Here is a 20,577-nt window from a genome sequence, read left to right on the forward strand (position 1 = left end):
CAAAGTGGGGCCTGGGGACTATCCCCAGGGTCAATTATACAAAATTGAACGGAAGGGGCAATATCACAAATCCCTAAATGAGGGGGGGGAAAGAGTTTAGAGAAATATCTGTTTGCATCCTTTTGGATTAAGGGTAGCGAAGTAGATTCTTCTCCTTCCTTAAATGTAAGGTTTCCCGGCTGTTACAGATTTGTGGGAGGAGGGGAAGGAAGGCCTGTGGGGAAAAACGACAGCAGAACATTTTTGCACAGGCGTGGCCAGTGGAAAGTTACACGCCAGGGGGGAAAAAACAAAAAACCATCCAGCAACCCAGACTGCTGGTTCTATCCAGCAGCAGCAAACTCAGCCAGCTGCAGCCAGCAGATTTAAACTGTGGGGTGTTGTTTTTATTAATTTCCCCTGTGATCATTTCACTGGTTAGAATCCCCCCCCATCAAAAATAATTATGCTTAAGAGATAGACCCATATTATTCATTTACAGCTACTATTCGTGGGATTTGCAATAAAATGTTGCAGCATGGAATGTGCCCATTCAGGCTTCCTGCAAGCCTGGTTATTCCATTCTGGTCTCTGCTCCCTTATGTTGGGTGATATCCATCATCAGCCATGCTCAGAGTTAGACCTACTCTTCTTGCTTCTCTATACTTCCTGCACTAATGAGAGAAGACCCTGGTCCACGTCAGAGTATGCAGGAGAGTGGGCTGGTGGCAATCACAAATTGTGGCTGGCTAGTAAGCCAAAGCAATATTTGTGGGCCTCCAGGGTGGATAAACATCATTTTTTATTATTATTTCAATCGGATTTTTAAAATAAAATGCTTTTGGAGGAAAAATCTTTCTAAAGATAGTTTTCTATTTAAGTTACATTATAGCCCAAAGGCCATACATCAGGAAATAAGGATTTGTTTTAAGTTTTTCATGTGTGCTAAAACTCAGTCTGGTTTTTTAAAAAAAATTATCCACATCGAAAACAAACATGGATACATATGCTATAATATTATTGCTCTAGTTAAATAAATTGTTTAAATTGTTATTAAATAAATGATTATTTTTCTCCTTCCAATAAAGTACAGCAGAAAAGTTGTCCAAATATAAACAGTTAACTTATTAAACCTCACAATAATTTCATAATTATCTATGTATTTCTAAGTGTAACCAAATCAGTATTTTTTGATATAACTGTAAAAACTACTCTGAAAATTTATTATTCCAAAAGTGAAACCTTCCTCTGGTTGTAAATATTAAGATTATACCAGCAATAATGAGTCTATCGGGGGGGGGGGGAGTTTAAGTCAAGTTTGAGTCAAGTGATTTAAATCGATTTGATTTGATTTAAATCAAATCCACCCTGTGGACCATCAATTAGGATTCCTTTTATTTCTGATGTTCAGTGGGTGAGTGCCGATCCATAAACAGCCCCATCCACACAAGCAAGGGAAGTAATCAGCAGGCCCAGGTGTAGGAGGTAGGGAGAAGCACTAAGGTTTGCAGAAGTGCAAAATAATAATAATCATTTTTAAAAAGGAGTGGGGTGCAAAGAGGAGATAGGGCTTAGTGGGCATGGAATGCTGACTGCCTGAAGTCAATAACATTGGGGGGGGGAACCCCTACAGGTGGAACAATAAAGCTATTCTTCCCTTAACTCTGAAGATCCATTGTTGGCCTCTTTGTGGATTACAGTTACCCTTTAAACAACCTGTCCTGCTTATAAAGGATTGTTAGAACAGATTTCCACACACAAACACACTCTTCAGCTGGGTGCCAAGGACAGTGGGTCTCCTAATTCTCATTCAGCCTCTATTTGCGGTAACAGCAATGTATGATATCTCATTCAGGATTCAAGAGCATTAAAATCTCCTTGGCGGACCAGACCAAAAATCCATCCAGTGGCCTGTCTCCAACAGAAGACAGTTGTGATGCTTCTGGGAAGCTCCCAAACAGGACATGATGGGAATTTAACCACCCTTCATTGGTTGTCAAGTACTTAAGAGATGTTGCATTTTAAGTATGGGAGGGGGAGAATGTAAAGGCAGCATGAGGAAGAATTGCCATTTCTGTGCAACAGCTGAGAAGCCATCGAGCATTCGAGAAGTGACCCAATAAGCTTGCAACATTATAAGGCCTTGCAATTAAGAGTTCGGCCACTGGACCCTGGGACCTGAGATGTCAGTATGGAGGCAGAAGAGCAGAGGAGAGGAAGGACCTTCGTGCATTAGGAGACACTAACAGATCCTTGGCGGGGGGTGCGGGGGGTGCGGGGTGGGCTCCCACCCCTCCCTCCTTACAACAGCCCCCCAGTACGACCTAAAGCAATCCAGCCCATGTATCACAATCTAAAACGGCACAGCAGCTGATTGAGCTCCCTGCTGCAACCACACTGCTCTGGTCAACTTAAGTTTGCACTTCTCTCGCCGGAAGCAGAGAAAATGAGGAAAGACGGGCAACAGCTCAGTGGTACAGCATCTACTCTGCAGGCTGAAGGTGCCAGGCTCAGTTTCCAGGTGGGGATGGAAGGACTTGTCTGAAATCCTAGAGAGCCACTGCCAGACAGTGTGGATGATACTGAGCTAACATAGACCGATAATCCAACTGCAACTTCCTATGTTTCAAATACTTTCATGAATGTCTGTAGACACTTAAGAGCTAGAAATTTGGGTTGTGGTTGTTGTTGTTGACGACTATAAATGAACACATGGAGTCTATACAAAAAGGCACTTAAATGTGTGGAATGAGCTTAGGTCAGTGGCAGACATAATTTGCATGCACAAGGTTGCAGGTTCCATCTCCAGGTAGGAAATGGGCAAAACAGTCGTCTAAAACCCTGCAGAGCTGCTGCCAGTCAGTGTAGACAACATTGCGCTGGTCTGACTCAGTATCAGACAGCTTTCTATGTTCCTAAAAAGTAACCTCTGGTTTACAGATGTGTATATTTCATTTCTTCTCTGGTTTACAGATGTGTATACTGTATTTCATTTTTTCTTGAAAACTGGATACTCTGTTACATCTGTTTAGGCACCAGGCAAAAACATTCCTTTTCTCCCAGGCCTTTGGCTAATATGGTACATCTATGCATGTATGTAGGTTACTACCTGATGGAAATATTTTTGTATTGCAAACTGCCCTCTGATCCTCAGATAAAGGGTGGAATAGAAATAAAAATAATAAAAATAATAATGTCTTTCTACTTTAGTGTATTCAAGGCCTTCCAAAGTTGTATTTATTTATAATTTTTTAATTCTGCTTTTCTTATAAATTTTTAAATCTGCTTTTCAGACAACAATAATCTCTCAGATCAAGTTACGTTAAAAATAAAGAGAGAGACAGGCCCTGGCATCAGGCTTAGAAACAAAAAAAGCCAGAAACAATAAAGGAAAGTCAGAGTGGAGGGAAAAGGAAAGGGAAAGGGAGAGGGAGAGGGAGAGGGAGAGGGAGAGGGAGAGGGAGAGGGAGAGGGAGAGATCAGCCCTTCAAGGCCCACACTAAGTGGTGAGCAAACTGGTCCCCTTCAGATGTTGCTGGACTCAAACTCCCATCAGCCCCAGACAACATGGCAAATGGTCAGGGATTATGAGAGACATAGTTCAGCATCATCGGGAGCGGGGGGGGGCACAGCTTCCCCATCCCACATCTATGGTGATCAGCTAAGAGAGCAAACTTTGAGCCTCCAAGTAGAGGGACAGTCTACCTGCATACTGTACTGGGGTCCCACAGCAGGATGGAAGAGCTGGCACCTTCTTGTTCTGCTTGTGGGTTTCTGGAGACCCCTGGATAGTCATCATTGGCAATGGATGTCCTGAACTTTGGGTTTGATCAGGCAAGGTCATTGCACTTTGTTTTTAAATTTACGTGATGTTGGTGCTGTGACACATTGTTGTTACAATGACGAAAAATGCTGTATTTTGAATTAGCTTTACCCAGTATGCCTTGCACACTTTTTTTGTCAACAAAGAAAAGTCCAAAGGCCCCCAAAGATTCACCCAGTTATTAGCCAAGCTTGCCTAGACACACACTCTAATTTCAAGCAAGCCTCTGCTCCAAGTGGGACATGTTTTGAAACCTGCACAAATCAGATTAATAAAGGGTGACCTATCCACTATGAGCCTCCACAGCCAGAGGGTATAAAATTGATTCCCTCCCCTTTATAACTAAATCTCACAACAGCCCTATGAGGGAGGTAAGATTGCCTCTCCCTAATCCCAGTTCAATGCGCTAACCCAGGTGCGGGGAACCTTTGGCCCTCCAGATGTTGCTGAACTACAATTCCCATAATCTCTGACAGTTGGTTCTGTTTGTTGGGGCTGATGGGAGTTGTAGTTCAGCAAAATCTGGAGGGCCTAGGTATTCTATACATGTTTACTCAGAAGACAGTACTGCTATGTTCAGTGGGCTTACTCCCAGGTAAGTGTGTTGACATTATAGAATCATGGCAGCCTAGCATTTGTAGAGCTAAAATTGAAAAGGGGTGGGGGGGTCATCATTGAAAAGCCAAATAAAAGAAACCCCCAAAATGTATAAATATACAACGTTGGACAGGAACACATCAGAAGATGTAGAAGAAGCTTAAAACCAGGGATCAGCAACGTTTACACTTATTATAATTATTATTTATGCAAGTTTCTCTACCCCACTCTTCAAGCCAATGCCTAAGTGTGACTAACCAAAAATAGGTAAGAAATAAAATCAAAATAGATGAAAAACTCTTAAAACATAACAACAAACTAAAGGCAGTGATTTATATACAGTATTGTTATGAGAGGGGGGGTACTGAGGGATTTGAAAATCAGGCCCCCCTTTCGTAGAAACATAGGAGATGTCTTATACAGAGTCAGACACTGACCAGCAGCAGCGCTTCAAGTTTTCATGCAGAGGCCACTCCCAGCCCCACCCGAAATTGAACCTGGGACCTTCTGCATGCCAAATAGATGTTCTACCACTGAGCTATGGCCCTTTCCCACCGGGATCCTTCCTTTGTTCTTCAATGAGTGGGAAAAGAACTCTGCACACCCTTAAGGGAACTCTTGTTTCATTCCCTTTCTGAAGCAGCATGTGGAGTGGGGGGGGGATAAATTGTGGAGCTTAAACTAAGAGATCAGCATTTTTTGAGAGGAAGAGAGAAATAACTACACTTATAAGGAACTGATGAAAGAAAGCAGAGAAAAAGAGATTTCAGGCTAAATGGACTCACCCGTTCCATGTACAGTATATATGGAGAAGGAGAGGATCGAGAGCGACCGGCGAAAGGCAACGTCCTCCGGAGGTAGGCGAAGGAGAGGCTAAGGACGGCTCTCAGCCAGTCCCGGGCAAAGGCGGAGCTGAAGGCGGAGGCTGCTGGGTTTGAATCGGAAGGGCTTCCAGACTCCCTGGAAGATCCGGATTTGACGCCCCGCCTCTGGGACGCGGAGCCCGATTTCGGACTCCAGGGGGAATCTGGAGCGCTCACAGGACCGCAGCTTTTCGGCGCCAGTCTGTGCGCGCTTAACTTGCGCATACAGTATCCCATTGAAATCCAATGGGGCTCACTACCCAGTAGGGATGTGTGAGGTTTGCAGCCCGCCGGCCTCATCCTGTGCCTGTTTCCTCCGAAGGAAGCAGACAGGGCTGACTCCTGACTGCCAATTCACGTTCAGAGAACCGTGGCGCAAGTTTTCCTCGGAAGGAAGCTCCACCGAGTTCAACAATGAGGTTTACTCCTAAGAAAAGGGTGCGCAGGGTCGCTGCGTGGTTTACGCGGAAATTAGTGGGATTTCCCAAGAAAATGTGCGGGGTGGGTGAGTTCCAGTTTAACAGCCGGGATCCGTGTATTATCGGAAGCAAAGCATGCTTCCCGAAGCAACAACGCAGGCTTTACTCGGTAGCCAGCTCCGCTGCACCTAGAAAGCGTGTGTTGCACCACAGCCTAAAATAGTTGTTTTAAATTTTTACATGTTGTGTTTTAATAGTTGTGACCCGCCCCTGGACCTTAGGACTAAAGGCGGGTAGTACTAAGTAAGTAAATAATTAATAATACTGTATTCGGATCGAGGTGGTGGGGAAAGGAAATGCACTCTTACCAGATCGGACCCACGTGGGGACAAGGAAATTCGCTGCTTGTTCTACACGCGGAACACCTGGGGTGTTACACTCCCTAGTATCATGGAGGGGTGGGATCAAAAGCGTGAACACTTCCTTGCAGGCAAGCAGAAAGCTAGCACAGTAAGGAGAAGTGTTAGTTTTTTTAAAAAAAAATGTAGGGAGGTGTTGTTGTTTTTTTTTACTGGAGGTGAAAACTTACGGGGGGGGGGAGGCATCCTTATTCAGCTGAAATGCGAAGTGGCCCACTCCAGTCTGTGTCGACCAAACCTACAATCGGTGGCTGGCAAACAAGCAATGCAAATTATTTAATTTGTTTTTAAAATTATAAACCGCTAACTGAAAGAACCACGGGGTTGTACAATCAAATAATCAGAACCTCATGAAATTGTAAAATACATCGCCCCTCCACTACAAATCTTTGTTGCTGTGCTAGGCAAATCTCTTGTGAGTAAATGAACGTGATCATCAGGAATTGCGATTATGTACATAGATGACACCGATTGTGTGCCTTTCAGCCGCTTGATAACGCTGGGGAGGCTTCACCTGCTGAGTATCTGCCTGCCATGCAGCCTGTTGTCACAGGTGTAGGATCAGGATGCAGTTCTCCCACCTCACCCTGCCTTTTCTTTTTAGTGCCTTTTAATGTGTCATTAGTAACCTTTACAGTATATTAAACTTGGCCATGGCTGAGCAGTCTGATGAATCAGGCAATCTCGTTTAGCAGGCTACTTGCTCTGATGAAAATGTCATCAGGAAACAGATCCCCGATTTACCTTTTTTTGCAGCAGGAAGTATAAGCGAGGAGCTGTGCAGAGCTAAGGAGAAACTCTACACCTGTATTTTAAATACAGTTTTCATTCTCAGAGAAACAGCAAAGACCTGTCTCTGACCCAGCCTTTCTGATGAGAATGTTTTCAGTTAGCCAAACAAATCCTGCTGTCTTTCTTCGCTGAAACTTAACCTCCATAAGAATGCAGGTAATTCTTTCAAAATGTTTTTGCTGCATATTTTCCAGATCTTATAGCTTTTATTTGTAGGGCTTTTGACTAGTGGATGAAACCTTCAGAGAGCAGATGTTTTGTCTTGCACTGTGTAGGGTTTGGATGAATTACCCATTATTAATGTTTGTGCAGATGTGATTATTTGATAACTGTAATTATATATACCGCCCTTTTCTCCAATGCATTCAAGGCAGCTTACAGTTTTAAATAACGGCTGCAGTCTGATACATCATGTGATGCTAAAAGGAATGGGGAGGAAAGAAGGAAATGGGCAAACTTTGTTAAAATAGCAGGTGTGGGTGCAGCTGGTACTTGAATCAGCTAAAGGAGCAAGAGAGAGGGGGGTCTCTCTGCCCCAAGACACTAATGGCATAAGAGGGTGAGAGGGAGGCATCTGCTTCCCAAAACGAACATGCTATTTAAATTAGTTATAAGAAGCCAGGAAGGGTATGAGGCAGCTTCCTATGTTTCTGTGATGATGGAAAGTGCAGCCAAGAAACATCTGGAAGGCCACATTCTCATAAACCATTATTTAGCATTACAGTGGAAGCTCACTGGGTGACCTTGGGACCAGTGACTGCCTCTTAGCCTAACCTACCTCACAGGGTTATTGTAGGGGATTAAATGAAGTGGGAGAGAACTACGTGCGCTAACTTGGGCCCCTTGGAGGAAAAAGGTGGGATATAAATGCAGCAACTAAATAAGAGTGATTTTTTTTATAAAAAAAAATTCCTGTCTATAAGTACTGGTATGTTACAATTGCAAAGAATGTTATGTCTCTGGAACTAAGTTTTGTTTATGTTCTTCTAAGCTCTGTTCAGAATTTGATTTATGTTTTTAAGTTCTGTGCTTTGTGTGCTTCTGTGGATAAAATCCACGTTAAAACAAGCAAGGAAAATAAACTAACTAAATATCTAACCCTGAAGGCTATGTTCTACTTCCATGCTCAGAAGTGGTATACTTTTGAATACCAGTTGCTGAGGGATCACAAATGGGGAGAGTCCTGTTACAGTCAGGTCCACCTTGTGGGCTTTCCCAGAGGGACATCATATTGGTCGCTGTGATAACAGGATGTTGGACTAGATGGGCCTTTGGCCTGATCCAGTGACAGTGCTTTTCTTAGGTTCATAACACACCTTGTCCTGAAAGCTTGCCATCTTCAGGGGAAGGTGAGCAAAGAGCCTCAAAATGGCCAGTCAGTAAGGTTTGCTGGCTTGCAGCCTTTTATCAAGGAAGATCCTGAGCTGTAATTAAGCTAGCACGTCACCTCCTTGCAGACTTGCAGGGCTGAGAGGCGAGGGTGTGGTGAGCTCTTGCCTTTTAAACTCCATCTTCAGAGACGCCTTTCCCTGACGAGCTGCAGCTTGTCTCACCCAAAGATGCATATCGCAAAAATGTTTCTAGGGGAAAAATGAAGGTGGCAGTCGATTGTAGGCCTCAAGAAAAAGAAGAGGAGGAAAGGTGATTAGACAGAATTTGCCGAGATGCATTCACTAGTGGAAGAATACTATGTAGGAGTAAGAACATAAGAAGAGCTCTGCTGGATCAGGCCAGTGACCCACCTAGTCCAGCATCCTGTTCTCATAGTGGTCAACCAGATGCCCCTATGGGAATTTAACAAGCAGGACATGAGCATAACAACTCTCCCTACTTGTGATTCCCCAGCAACTGGTATTTAGAGGCATACTGCCTCCCACAGTGGAGTGAGAACATAGCCGTTGTGGCAAGTAGCCTCAATGTGAGTAAGGCCCATTGAGTTCAGCTGGGCTTGCTGCCAAGTAGAGAGTGTATAGCAGGGTGTCTGCCGCACATCTGGCTACCCCTATTGTAAGGCTGTTGTCATGCTGGAGTTCCTGTGGCTGGCTGTTGGCAGCGAAGCAAACTGCAGTGTGATGACACCCTTACAATTTTATTATATAGCAAAAAGGCCCCACACACTTTTACATGTGGTCATTGGAGGGTTGACTGATTCAGTGTGACTCTCGGACCAAAAAGGTGTAGCATTTCAATCTTCTTGCCCTTATCTCCTCTCTCTTCTACAACTGAAATTGAGAATATAAAATATTTGGGGCCCTCCAGACTAGTGGTGTTGGGTTTGTTTTTTTGCAAAGATATTTTGCAACATGTTATTAATGTAATAATAGTGCATTGTTGGTGGATTTATACTGGACTGTCTACACATCATTCAGCTTTATGAGTTGTTGTTCTTTGATGTTTTCCTGATGTTGCTGCATTATTGCCATCTGAAGTGCCATCTTTCACTAGGGTGCAATAAATCAGCTGGAACATTGGGGGATATAAAAAATTACAGGATTTCAGCAGGAAGTTATGGGACACACACTGACTAGAAATGAAGCAATGTGACTGCCCTGAAACTTTCACAGGTGTAGACGGTATTGAAAGCGGGAGTGCATATAATAATAATAATGATAGCATCGTGAGCATAAATTACCATGAATGCTCAATAAGGACACCTGGAGGGGCCCTCGTGTCTTATGATTCCCTCTAAACCTGAAATTGAGGGTGCTGTGTAAATTTATGTGAATGATTTCACCGCAATAATTTTACTAGTGGCAGTTGCTAAGAATGTTGGCTCTGACTTGTTAAAAAGAAACAAAATATTCTCTTCAGGTGTTTGCCTTGCAAGTCCGAATAACAGCTGGTACATGTTGGGATCCTATGGTATGTGGTTCCTAGGCAAGCTCTTTTGATTTCTTGCAAGCGTGTTTTGCAACTGCTTGTAAAAGTAGCAGTTAAAAAATAATGTGGGCTGCATGTCATCATGCACAGAGAAAGTGACTTCAGCATGGGTTTTTTTTTTAATTTCTATCCTGCCCACTGGTTTAAAAAGTCTATTGGAGCAACTTACAGTGGTACCAAGAGAGATTCACCAAGGTGAGGATTTACCTTGGGGTAGATGCAGTTGCCTACTCTTGATTTTTGTTCAGTTTGCTTGCTGCTAACTTGATTTCTTCTTTCTTTTTTTAGTGACTTACAAAAGCAGAAAAAATGTCGCAAAAGGAAAAAGAAGAATTTTTAAGTAATTTGAATGGAACTACCTTGTTGGAGATCTCCATTGGCTTACCCCTAGCATCATTATGCCTCCTTTCCAGAGGGCTTCTGTTGATCTTGTATTTTCTCTGCTATGGAAGACCACTACAGTCAATGGTTGGCCATTTTCTTCTAGACTTCACAATCTTAGTTGTCCCGCCAGTGTTGTCTTGTACAATTTTGGCTCCTGTCCTACCTTGGGTAATGCTCTCCATCACCCTATTCTGTGTCAGCTTGGTTTTGATCATATACAGTCAGAGAACCAATTATGTGAGAGTGCCGCCTAAGCAAATCATAAGCGATTTCTTGAGGACAAGCTTGGAACCAGAGTACATTCCTTCAATAACGGTGTTCCGAGTCTTTGTCAATGTCTTGACATCCATCAGCATTCTGGCTGTAGATTTTCCACAGTACCCTCGGCGGTATGCCAAAACAGAGACCTATGGAACAGGGGTAATGGATTTTGGAGTGGGATCATTTGTTTTTGGGAACGCTGTGGTTTGTCCAGAAGTCCGGCTGAAGCCTGGCACAGCACAGCACAAAGTCTCTTATCTTGCCAGGCAGTTCTTTGCTGTGTGGCCTTTGCTACTTCTTGGCTTTGGGCGGGTGATGAGCATCAAGGCCATTGACTATTACGAACATGTCTCGGAATACGGTGTGCACTGGAACTTTTTCTTCACTTTAGCCGTTGTACGGATGGCTGCGTCATTGCTTTTGGCTGTCTTCCCCGTGCGCAGAGCATGGTTAATTGCAGCAACACTTGCCATAGTCTATGAAGGCTTCCTCAGCTTCACACCTTTGAAGATGTTCATCTTGCATGGGAGCGATGGCCAAGATTCACGGGACGGGTTTTTCAATGCCAACAGAGAGGGCATATTTTCTGTCATCGGCTACCTAGCTGTTTACATGGCTAGCGTGCAAGTAGGCTTATATTTGTTAAAGAGGAGGAGCTTGGTGGGAGAGTGGCTTGGCGTGATCGGCTCTTTCCTGATTGCAGCTTTCTTCCTCTTTATCTGTCTTCATGTAACGCAAACTCGCATAGACACCGTATCCCGACGGATGGCAAACCTCTCCTTTTGCGTGTGGGTCATTGCTCACGGCCTGTTACTCTTTAGTTGCTTTTTGGTGGCTGATCTTGTGCTGGTGTTTGGAAAGTTTCTGGTGGCTGGGGCTAGCATTCCTTGCAGCTGGAATTTCATGCAGCCGGCAGCAGCAAGTAAAAAACATGACCTGGAGCCCCAGGATCGGAAAACATTGCCTCGGAGTGTGTGCATGATCAGCGCTGTGAATAAGAATCAGCTCCTGTATTTCTTACTAGCGAATGTCTTGACTGGCTTTGTGAATATGGTGGTCGACACGATTCACAGCAATGCATTCTGGGCTATGTTTGTCCTGCATCTATATATGTTTACAAACTGTTTGGTTATGTATCTGTTGCAAGCAAGAAATATAATCTTAAAGTGGTGGTAATTATATATATGTGTGTGTGTATATATATATAAGTTGTAACCAAAAAGAAAAGGTTTTGCCTGCTGGGATTGCACTGGTTTTATAAGACTTTGCATGCATGCAGGTATACTGGAATGTGTATAAAGGAAGGAATGTGGACTATAGTTGTTTTAAACTCATGGCCACTTTCATCACATTTCCATATGTCTGTAGCATTGGGACCAAAGCTCAAGCTGGAGCCAGAGCCAATGGCAGGCAGAGCCTCCTCATACTTGTTTTGTCCTCCTCCTTCCTACTGTGTTCTATAAGGGGCAACAATGAGACTAAGGAGGGACAGGAAGCTTACAGTCAGGGACATCCCCTGGGCTAGTTGTAAGAAGGAAGGCAGGGCTGGTGGGGGCCATTTGAGGGGAAACTGAGGTTGGTCACCCTTGCAGACCAGACATTAAGCTTATTTGTCCCTTTGTCACATTCATGTGCAGGGTGCCCTTCTCTCCTGCCGTGGGTCTGCACACACTGAATGTCTAACATGCTAAGACGTGGTACTGAGGCAGAGGGCACTTTGTGCTTGATGAAGGTTTACAACAGGCACCCCCAAACTGCGGCCCTCCAGATGTTTTGGCCTACAACTCCCATGATCCCTAGCTAACAGGACCAGTGGTCGGGGAAGGTGGGAATTGTAGTCCAAAACATCTGGAGGGCCAAAGTTTGGGGATGCCTGGTTTACAACATGTGAATGGATCCCTCCAGACTGGTATTTTTGCAGATGTATTCTGCAACGTGTCATTGACACAATAATAGTGCATTAATGGTGGATTTATACTGGACTGTCCAGACATCATTCCGCTTTCCTAGTTGTTCAGAGATGCTTCCCCAATCAATGTTGCTGTTTTATTGCCACCTGGAGGGGCACTATTGTGCAATAAAATCAGAACTAAAAAAACAAATATTTGTGGCATTAAAAGTAGCAATCTTTCAGCAGGAAGATATGGGGACATGCACCAATTGGAAATAAAGCAGTATGTCTGCCATTTAAGTGCAAAAAGAATTGAAAGTGAGATCATGTAGAACCGCTCCAATAACATAATAACCCCATCAGGAATGCAATTCATAAATGCATGATAAAAGGATGCCTGGATGGGCTACAAGTCCTTCTACACAGCTGCATTCACCTATTTTAATTTATAATGTGTTTGTGTTCAAATGCAATGGGCAATCCAATCAAATATTTTCCAAAAAACTAAAACTTACAATGAGGAATGTTGGAATTATTTCTCATAAAAAAGACAAATGAATTTAACTAGAGGCTGTGAGAGAGAGAGAGAGAACTGAAAGAGCTCAAAATAATCGGAGGTGTACATTGGATTGAGTCAACACAAAGGTGATTATAATTTGCAAATAAAATGCATCAAAACCTCCAAGCAAATAAAATATCTATATTTAAGATGATATTGTAATGTGTTATTGCTTTACCGTCAGACATTTGAATTATACTACTTCACAAGAAACTGTTTCCCTGAGCCTTCAAGAAATACTGAAGAGAAATAACAAAGAAAAGAGGGAATATTTGATTCAGTTCACATTTAAAGGCAAACCTACCTAATTCACATGTTCCAACACAAACCACAAAGCAAAACACAGCAATCTTTTGAAATTTGCACTTCTCTGAATTTTGCAATGCAGTTCTCCAGAAAAGGAAATATATTAGGGCCAAGTGTGCCTAAAAATGCATGTATGAAGATAGAATAGAAAAATGCATTATATTAGGGGAAGCTACTTTGCAAAAAGCACAAGAGGCAAAACTGCATACAATATTTTTTTAGTCTAGAGGAATTTTAATTATAAGCCTGATATTTCATGAGGCTTAAAAATAATAATCACAAACTGATGTGGAGAGCTGAACTTAAATTTGGAAGACTGAAAGAAACCAAACTTGACAGTTTTAACCATTCATAACAAAGAATTAGATATAATAATAATAATTTATTATTTATACCCCGCCCATCTGGCTGGGCTTCCCCAGCCATTCTGGGCGGCTTCCAACAAAATATTAAAATACAGTAATCCATCAAACATTAAAAGCTTCCCTAAACAGCTTCTATGAAAAGGATCAGGTCCATTGCAAGGAAGTACAAGAGCAATCATGGGCAATCTGGGGGTTTAGAGGCTCCCCTCTTCCTTTCCTCTCTTTCCTCTCCCTTACACACACACACACAAAAACACACACACAAACACTCTCCACAGAATCACACCCAAGACAATGTGGTCTAGCACCTTTGTAAGCTCCCTTATCCCCTCCATGAAGGATGCCAAGTCCAGCCCCAAAAGAAAATCTCAAAACTCTTTATTGGCCGTCCAACCTCAGCCCCTTTGAAATATTGGATGTGACCCATCACAGGTCGGGCCATCATTCCCAGTCTGGTAAAAGAATTGAAGATTGCCATGTTGATTCTATTTTGGGATTCTGGGAACTGCCCATTGGTCATCATAAACTGGATTAGAGTTTGCCATTGGCTAGAGGGAAACAATTTTCAGCCAGTAAATCTCTGGGATGCAAATAAAAGGCAAGTAAAACTTACTGGCTCTCATTTCTGATGTCACAGGCTCAACAATAAGCAATTCACAGTGGAACCATGGCCAGCAACAGTAATTATGGGATAGACATAGTCATTTCCCATTGCAATAAAGTAAGGCATTCCATGCTGAATGAGTGACAATTAACTGGCTATGTTGTCCATAATTAAACACATAACTGTTCCTGGCCAGGGGAGATAGTGGCCATAAACTTGTTAGTACGCTGTATGTTTGTGAGGTACAGTATGTGGTTCTTCTCTAATCCCTTTTTTTGAAGCAGTTCTTAACAATTTTGTGACCAAATCACTGCACATAGGAAGCTACCATATGAAGAGTCAAACCATTGGCCCATCTGTCTCAATATTGTCTACATTGACTGGCAGCAGCTTTCCAGGGCTTTAGGCAGCAGTCTCTACCTGCCGTACCTGGAGATATTGAGGACTGAACCTGAAACCTGTATTAAAAGCAGAAACACCCCACAGCTCTTCCCTGAAAAAAACTGGCGACTGGAGTCCTCTGGTTCTGAATGAAGGGCTGATTTGATACAGGAAGCTGCCATATGCAGACTCAGACACATCTAGCTCAGTGCTGATTACACTGACTAGCAGCTGCTCTTCAGGGTTTCTGACAGGATCTGGATACTGGGGCCTGAACCAGAGACCAACTGCGTGCAAAGCAGATGTTCTGACACTGAGCTAATAATGCACAATAACTCCGTGTTCTTTAGATTTTTGGACTGTGTGTGCTCTATCACTGTAATCTTATGGATGGTGATTCCCAGGCAATTATTATGGGATTGTATAACCTAAGCCACTTATGAAGCTCTTGCCTGTCCCATCAAATGCTTGCCTAAATGAAGAGGCTGACTTGCTGGCAGGTACTGGTAGTTCCTGTTGCAGTGGCAAAATTCCTAAGCCGAATGTGTAAGAAGTTGTACGTTGAGATCTACACAAATGGGCAACGGCTCACATATGGGCCAGATAAGCAGGCAAATGGGGCAGGAACCTATGAGCCAATGGCCAGGTAAATGCAGCAATGTGCAGGAAACTCCAGTTCAATGTACATGTAGATTCTGTGCCTTACTGTGGTATTTCGGGGGGGGGGGGAATATTCGCAACCCTACCTGGGGATTGAACCTGGGACATTTTGCATGCAGAGCAGATGCTGAGCTGCTACGACACTTTCACAGGACACTGGAGGCCCTCGTTGAATGTCCAGTTGGCATCTTTGGCACTCCTGTCCACGTATTCTGTGGAAGGCAGAGATTATCTGGTTAGTTGACATGATTGCTCTTTAAACACCCCTCTTTCTCTGATGGGAGCCTGATCAGCTCCTTAGTGTTCTCTGCTTCCCATGCACAAAAGCTTATTATGCTACAGCAGGAGTCGGCAACCTTCGTCCCTCACACCATGTGGTGGGCCAGACTAAATTTTTTTGGGGGGGGGGAATGAACTAATTCCTATGTCCCACAAATAACCCAGAGATGCATTTTAAATAAAGGCACACATTCTACTCATGTAAAAACACCAGGCAGGCCCCACAAATAACCCAGAGATGCATTTTAAATAAAAGAACACATTCTACTCATGTAAAAACATGCTGATTCCTGGACCGTCCGTGGGCCGGATTGAGAAGGCGATTGGGCTGCATCCGGCCCACGGGCCTGAGGTTGCCTACCCCTGTGCTACAGGTTTTGAAAGAGAAAAAGCTTCACCCCTTTTTAAATGTTGGGAAACCAACATTATTATTATTATTATTATTATTATTATTATTATTATTATTACCACCACAGGACTCTTATTCTGCCACCCTTTGCTTTGAGGTCTGTGGAGGAGGCCCTGTGAGTTGCAGGCACCAAGTACAGCATAGTCAATGGTCAGGGATGATGGGTGTTGTAGTCCACAACCTGGAGGGCCATGGATTTCCCATCCCTGATTTATATTACGTGGCGCTTCAAAGCATTTCGCCCTCACAACATCCTTGCAAGGGAGGCTAGGCTGAGAGCCGTGGCTGCCTAGAGAGCTTTGTGGGCCGAGTAAGGATTTGCACCGTTTTTGTTTTCAGGACCCTGTAATCCGAGGGAGACTGGCCTAATGGGTTCCCCAGTGAGCTTTGGGGCCAGGTTGCATCATCACAGCCACCATCAGACAGAGAGCTTCCTGCTGCCAAGTTCGACTTAAAACCATTTTTGTCCTCTCCCACAACAACCCTGCACAATAGGCCAGCCTGAGAGAGATTGGGAGTGGCAACACCAGTCACCCCATGAGCTTAATGGCAGAATGATTTCAGCCTCCCAAAAACCCTGTGAGGCAGTCTAAGCTGACACATCGTCCTCAGGGTGGCCATTTGAACCCAGGTCTTCCTAGTCCTATTCTCCCACACTATATTATTATTATTATTACTACTACTATTATTATTATTTCTCCACGATGGTGTACATGGTTCTCTCCACCATTTTTTCCTCACACAACAACCTGGCCAGGTAGGTGAGGCTGAGGGGACAGTAGTTGGCCTGAGGAGTCAAACTAAAACCATAACATAAACCTTTACTGTACAGTATTGGGTTTTGAAAGGGAGTTTTTATTGTCTGTCTTCTGTGGAGGGGAAAAAGCAGGAACTGGGCCCTCGTCACGTTTGGAGGTTTTGGGGGCGAACTGAGGGCAAAATGGCTCTCCTTTTCCCCGCCCGGCGCGCGAACTATTTCGCGAGGCGGAGGGAGCCGTTTATTGATTACAGGGCCATTCACCTCCTTCTCCCGGCGTTCTCAGCGGAGGCTATTTGTGACAAGCGGAGGAGGAGGAAGAGGGATGGGCTTCTTGTTATAGATCTATGTTTTCTCCCTCCCCCCTCCTCCCCGCTCTCTCTCATAACGCCTTTCTTTCTACTCGCGCATGCGCGAAAAGCCGCCTGACGGATCCTCCCCTGTTTCTCTTTCTCTAGGGGTGAGGGAAGCGCGCCCTCCCCTCCCCTCAACTGCGTGCCGAGGAGCGCGAGGCGAAGGAAGGATTTAAAATACGGGGTGGGGAGAGAGGAAAGGGGCGGAGCGTACATAATAAAACGCCGAGAGAGAGAGAGAGAGCCATGGTGGGTGGGGCTTGGGCGGGGCCAAAGGGGAGCGAAACGGCCGTGCGCAGAAGTAGGGAGGGGAGGAGAAGGAGGAGCAGCTAGGCCAAGCAGTTAATCTGAGAGGAAGGTGGTGGCGGAGGGGGGGAAGTGGGCGGGGTTAGGGGAGTGAGGGGGCGGGGCAGGCCGAGCGGTTGGTTGGGGGCGGCGGGTGGGGAAGGAGGGGAGGGCTGGCCGGCCTTTTTTTCTGCCTCTCGCGAGAGGAGGAGGAGGAGCTAAAGCCGGACGAGGAGGCCCGAGGTCTGCTGTAGCAGCGCTCCTGAAAGGGGTGGGCGAAGGAAGGGAAGAGAGACCGGGCAAAAAACTGCCCGTCCCTTTTGAGGTTTGTGCGCACATGTCAGTCCCTCGGCTGCGACAGGGGCAGCAGAGCCTCAGCCAATAGCAAAAGTGGGCTGGGGGTGGGTGGCATGGTAAATTTGCATATAGGTGTGGAGCCTGTCAAGGAAATACATCTTAGCTCCCTCCTCATTTATTCCCTTCTTAGAAGGATTAATTCTTCCTGTAGATTTATTTCCTTTCTACTCCCCCCCCGCTATAAAAAGGTTCTCCAGAATCTCTTTTAGGGGTTAAGGTGTGAGATCGCGAAGGATAGACCTTGAGCGGGCTTCTTTGTTGTTGTTGCTTTAATTATTTCCTTCTAACGTCTTCAGGGTGCATGGCGGTTTGCAAGCTGCAGAGCAACAAGTCCTTGCCCCGAGGTGTTTGCATTTGGAAAGATTTTTTTTTTAAATCGACATCAGAGGGAGTGGGTGAAAGTGGCTTTAAAGGGGCTGAAGCAGAAAATCAAAAAAGGCTGATAGGATGAACCACACTCTCCCTTATTAAGGAAAGTCTCCTCCGCAGTTGGTTTGACGGGTTGAGGGTGAAGATAGGGAGGATTTCTTGAAATGTGATAGTGGGAAGTTGACATCGTTTTAAAATTTGGCGTGTTGGATGGGTGTATAGATGTGTATACATCTATATGTGCATGAAGCTTGTGGATAACTCTAGAATGAGAGCAATTCTGCCCCACCCCAAAAAACACCCATCTTTTTTTGACCCCCCTTTTTTACATGCCTGCATTGGTTGGTGTCATAGAAATGCCTGTGCACGCTTGAGTGGGAGCTTCAGTCAATCCTGGTGCCTTGATTAACATACCTGTATGTGGCATTTGCATAGCACAGGTTTTCATTAGGTGTTGGTTTGAACCCTCTTGATTGTAGATTTTAATTGTAGGTTTTAAAATACTATGTGTGACAAGGGCTTTTCTGTGTACCTGAGGCAGGCTATTTATTTGTAAAGAGGAATTATTCCTTTCATATGGAAAACCGCTGCTTGTTAGTGTACAGTTCTGGGCTAGATGGACCCTCAGTCTGACTTGGTCTAAGGCACCTTTTTGTATTGTGGCAGTTCTGGTCACAGTATTTCACAGTATCATTTTTGAAGGTTGGCGGCATAGAGCTAAGGAGCATATGCATTCTTGGGGTTGTATCTAAAGCTAGTCCTACTCAGAGTAGACCCATCACAGATAACATACAGAACTAACTAGGGTTTGTTAATTTACTCTGGGTCTAACTCAGAGTAAAACTGAGTTTTCTGCAACCCTTGGTCTTGAGGTAGTATATCTCTAAATCAGTGTTTCTCAAACTTGGGTTCCCAGCTGTTATTGGACTACAACTCCCATCATCCCTGGCCAGTGGTTATACAAATCCTCAAATTATTTGAGTATCTTTTTCCTGTGTTCTCCTTTGGCTCAGTGAATTTGGACTGATGGAAGAGGTCTCTGCTCCCTTGCTAGGATCCATAAGCATTGCAGGAAATAAGTTTTAGGAACATCCTTGCAAACGAAGGCTGAACTGTTCTTTGATATACTTCCTCTTCGTTAACAGCCAAGCCTTTTGGAAGGTGCCATTCTGTGTGTTTCCTTTCAGCCCTTAGTTATTTACTACTGTTACTAAGGCTGATCTGCAATGTGGAAGAGCATCAGGGAGCCTGCAAGCTCTCCTTTTCCTAGCCAAGCCAGTGATAAAACCCATTACTGTACTGAAATAATGGGTGCCTGCTTTCTTGTGCTGGGACCTTTGTGGAAGAAGGACATCCCTTGCCCACTGTAAAAATAAAGCCTCACAATGCTATTGCCAAAGATTTAAGGTTTAATAGACATGACTAACTTGGTTCCGTTAATTTAAATAGCTTTACTTTGTTGGATTCAACACGGATTTATTTATTTCAGCTATTTATATACTGGTTAATCCTCAGAGCATCTTGAGGGGTATACTCAATATTACAGAAATATACACTGTGTGTGTGTGTGTGTGTGTGTAATATTATATAATATTGTCTTGGATTGATCAATTGTACATACTGCATTTTTACTGTATATTTCTTTTGTAATACCATTAACGATGTTCACTGCTTTGTAGGCTTTACTACTCAGCTTTGAGCCATTGAAAATAACGGCCATGCTAACTTGGGTTGATTAATTTCAGTAGGTGTGCTCTTGAGTAAAAAGTGGCTGGATACAACACTATCATAAACAAACTATGCCATACCAAAATTATTAAAAACAGATGGGAGTAAATATGTCTACTCTTTCTCTGACCTACACTTTGATGTTTTTGTCCCCCAATGTTCCCCCCCCCCATTGCAAACTCCAATATCTCACTTTTGGTGTCGTTTTTTTATGGCTTAGAAGTATTCATGAGCTCTTAGATTTTCCAGAAATTCCCAGACTTTACAGTTCATTAGCTGTAAGGATAGAAAGCAGAAGCCCATTTTTTTTGGGGGGGGATCCAGGGTAAAACTCTGTCAAGTGTCCTCTTCTTCCTGGCCCCCCCCCCCCCGCCCCGCCCCAAGAGGCCTTATTGGGGGCACTCTGGTGTGCATTCAGAGAATCTCCCCATGCCGAATCATCCAATGCGGCAAGGCAGGCTGAGTTTCCCTCTTGTGGTGAAAGTGCGGTGGCGAATCCAGAGCTTGCATTTACTTGCCTGGGGTTTGGCTGTTTTCAGGCTAGGAGCTGGGAGGAAGAAGCAAGAGTAGCGGCGTCGGCAGAGATGGCGCGGCTGGTGGCAGTTTGCAGGGACGGCGAGGAAGAATTCCCCTTCGAGAGGCGACAGATCCCCCTCTACATCGATGACACCCTGACGGTAAGCGGCGGTTGAGCAAGTTGGGCTGTGTGCTGTGTGCACGGAGGAATTGCAACATACCGAGGCAGTATTTTGCAATGCCTAGGCGAGCTCTCTCTCTCTCTCTCTCTCTCGCACCCCCCTCCCGCTCCACTCCACCGCCCTCCCCGGGCTCTAGAAAGGCCCCAGCCCCGCCTCGGA

General features: G+C 44.4%; 3 protein-coding genes across 11 annotated transcripts in view; 2 read left to right on the forward strand and 1 right to left on the reverse strand.

Annotated features, from left to right (window-relative positions):
* The window catches only part of MYO19 (myosin XIX), a 26,707-nt gene extending 21,199 nt beyond the window's left edge, over positions 1 to 5,508 (reverse strand). The window contains exon 1 of one of the 3 annotated variants that reach the window (XM_035139155.2): positions 5,185 to 5,502. In XM_035139155.2, the coding sequence (XP_034995046.2) occupies positions 5,185 to 5,499 (315 nt within the window). In that variant the 5' untranslated portion in view covers positions 5,500 to 5,502. Of the gene's footprint in view, positions 1 to 5,184 lie in introns of all 3 variants that reach the window. The other 2 variants (XM_035139156.2, XM_035139157.2) reach the window with 2 other exon arrangements.
* A 25-nt stretch (positions 5,509 to 5,533) lies between these two features.
* PIGW (phosphatidylinositol glycan anchor biosynthesis class W) lies at positions 5,534 to 12,155 on the forward strand. 6 transcript variants are annotated; one of them, XM_035139160.2, is made up of 4 exons: positions 5,534 to 5,700; positions 5,939 to 5,984; positions 6,857 to 7,048; positions 10,061 to 12,155. In XM_035139160.2, the coding sequence occupies exon 4, from the start codon at positions 10,082 to 10,084 to the stop codon at positions 11,591 to 11,593; it is 1,512 nt and encodes a 503-aa protein (XP_034995051.2). In that variant the 5' UTR covers positions 5,534 to 5,700; positions 5,939 to 5,984; positions 6,857 to 7,048; positions 10,061 to 10,081; the 3' UTR covers positions 11,594 to 12,155. The 6 variants fall into 6 exon arrangements, with proteins under 6 accessions (XP_034995051.2, XP_060124588.1, XP_034995053.2 ...); XM_060268605.1 differs by having other exon boundaries at positions 5,534 to 5,984; XM_035139162.2 differs by lacking the exon at positions 5,939 to 5,984.
* Positions 12,156 to 17,472: 5,317 nt separating this feature from the next.
* Positions 17,473 to 20,577, forward strand: part of GGNBP2 (gametogenetin binding protein 2) — a 36,370-nt gene continuing 33,265 nt past the window's right edge. The window contains exons 1-2 of one of the 2 annotated variants that reach the window (XM_035139417.2): positions 17,473 to 17,591; positions 20,260 to 20,397. In XM_035139417.2, coding sequence (XP_034995308.1) covers positions 20,305 to 20,397 — 93 coding nt within the window. In that variant the 5' untranslated portion in view covers positions 17,473 to 17,591; positions 20,260 to 20,304. Of the gene's footprint in view, positions 17,592 to 20,182; positions 20,398 to 20,577 lie in introns of those variants that run through there. The other variant, XM_035139418.2, reaches the window with a different exon arrangement.

The sequence above is a fragment of the Zootoca vivipara genome, chromosome 15 (assembly GCF_963506605.1).
Source record: "Zootoca vivipara chromosome 15, rZooViv1.1, whole genome shotgun sequence".
Classification (NCBI taxonomy): Eukaryota; Metazoa; Chordata; class Lepidosauria; order Squamata; family Lacertidae; genus Zootoca; species Zootoca vivipara.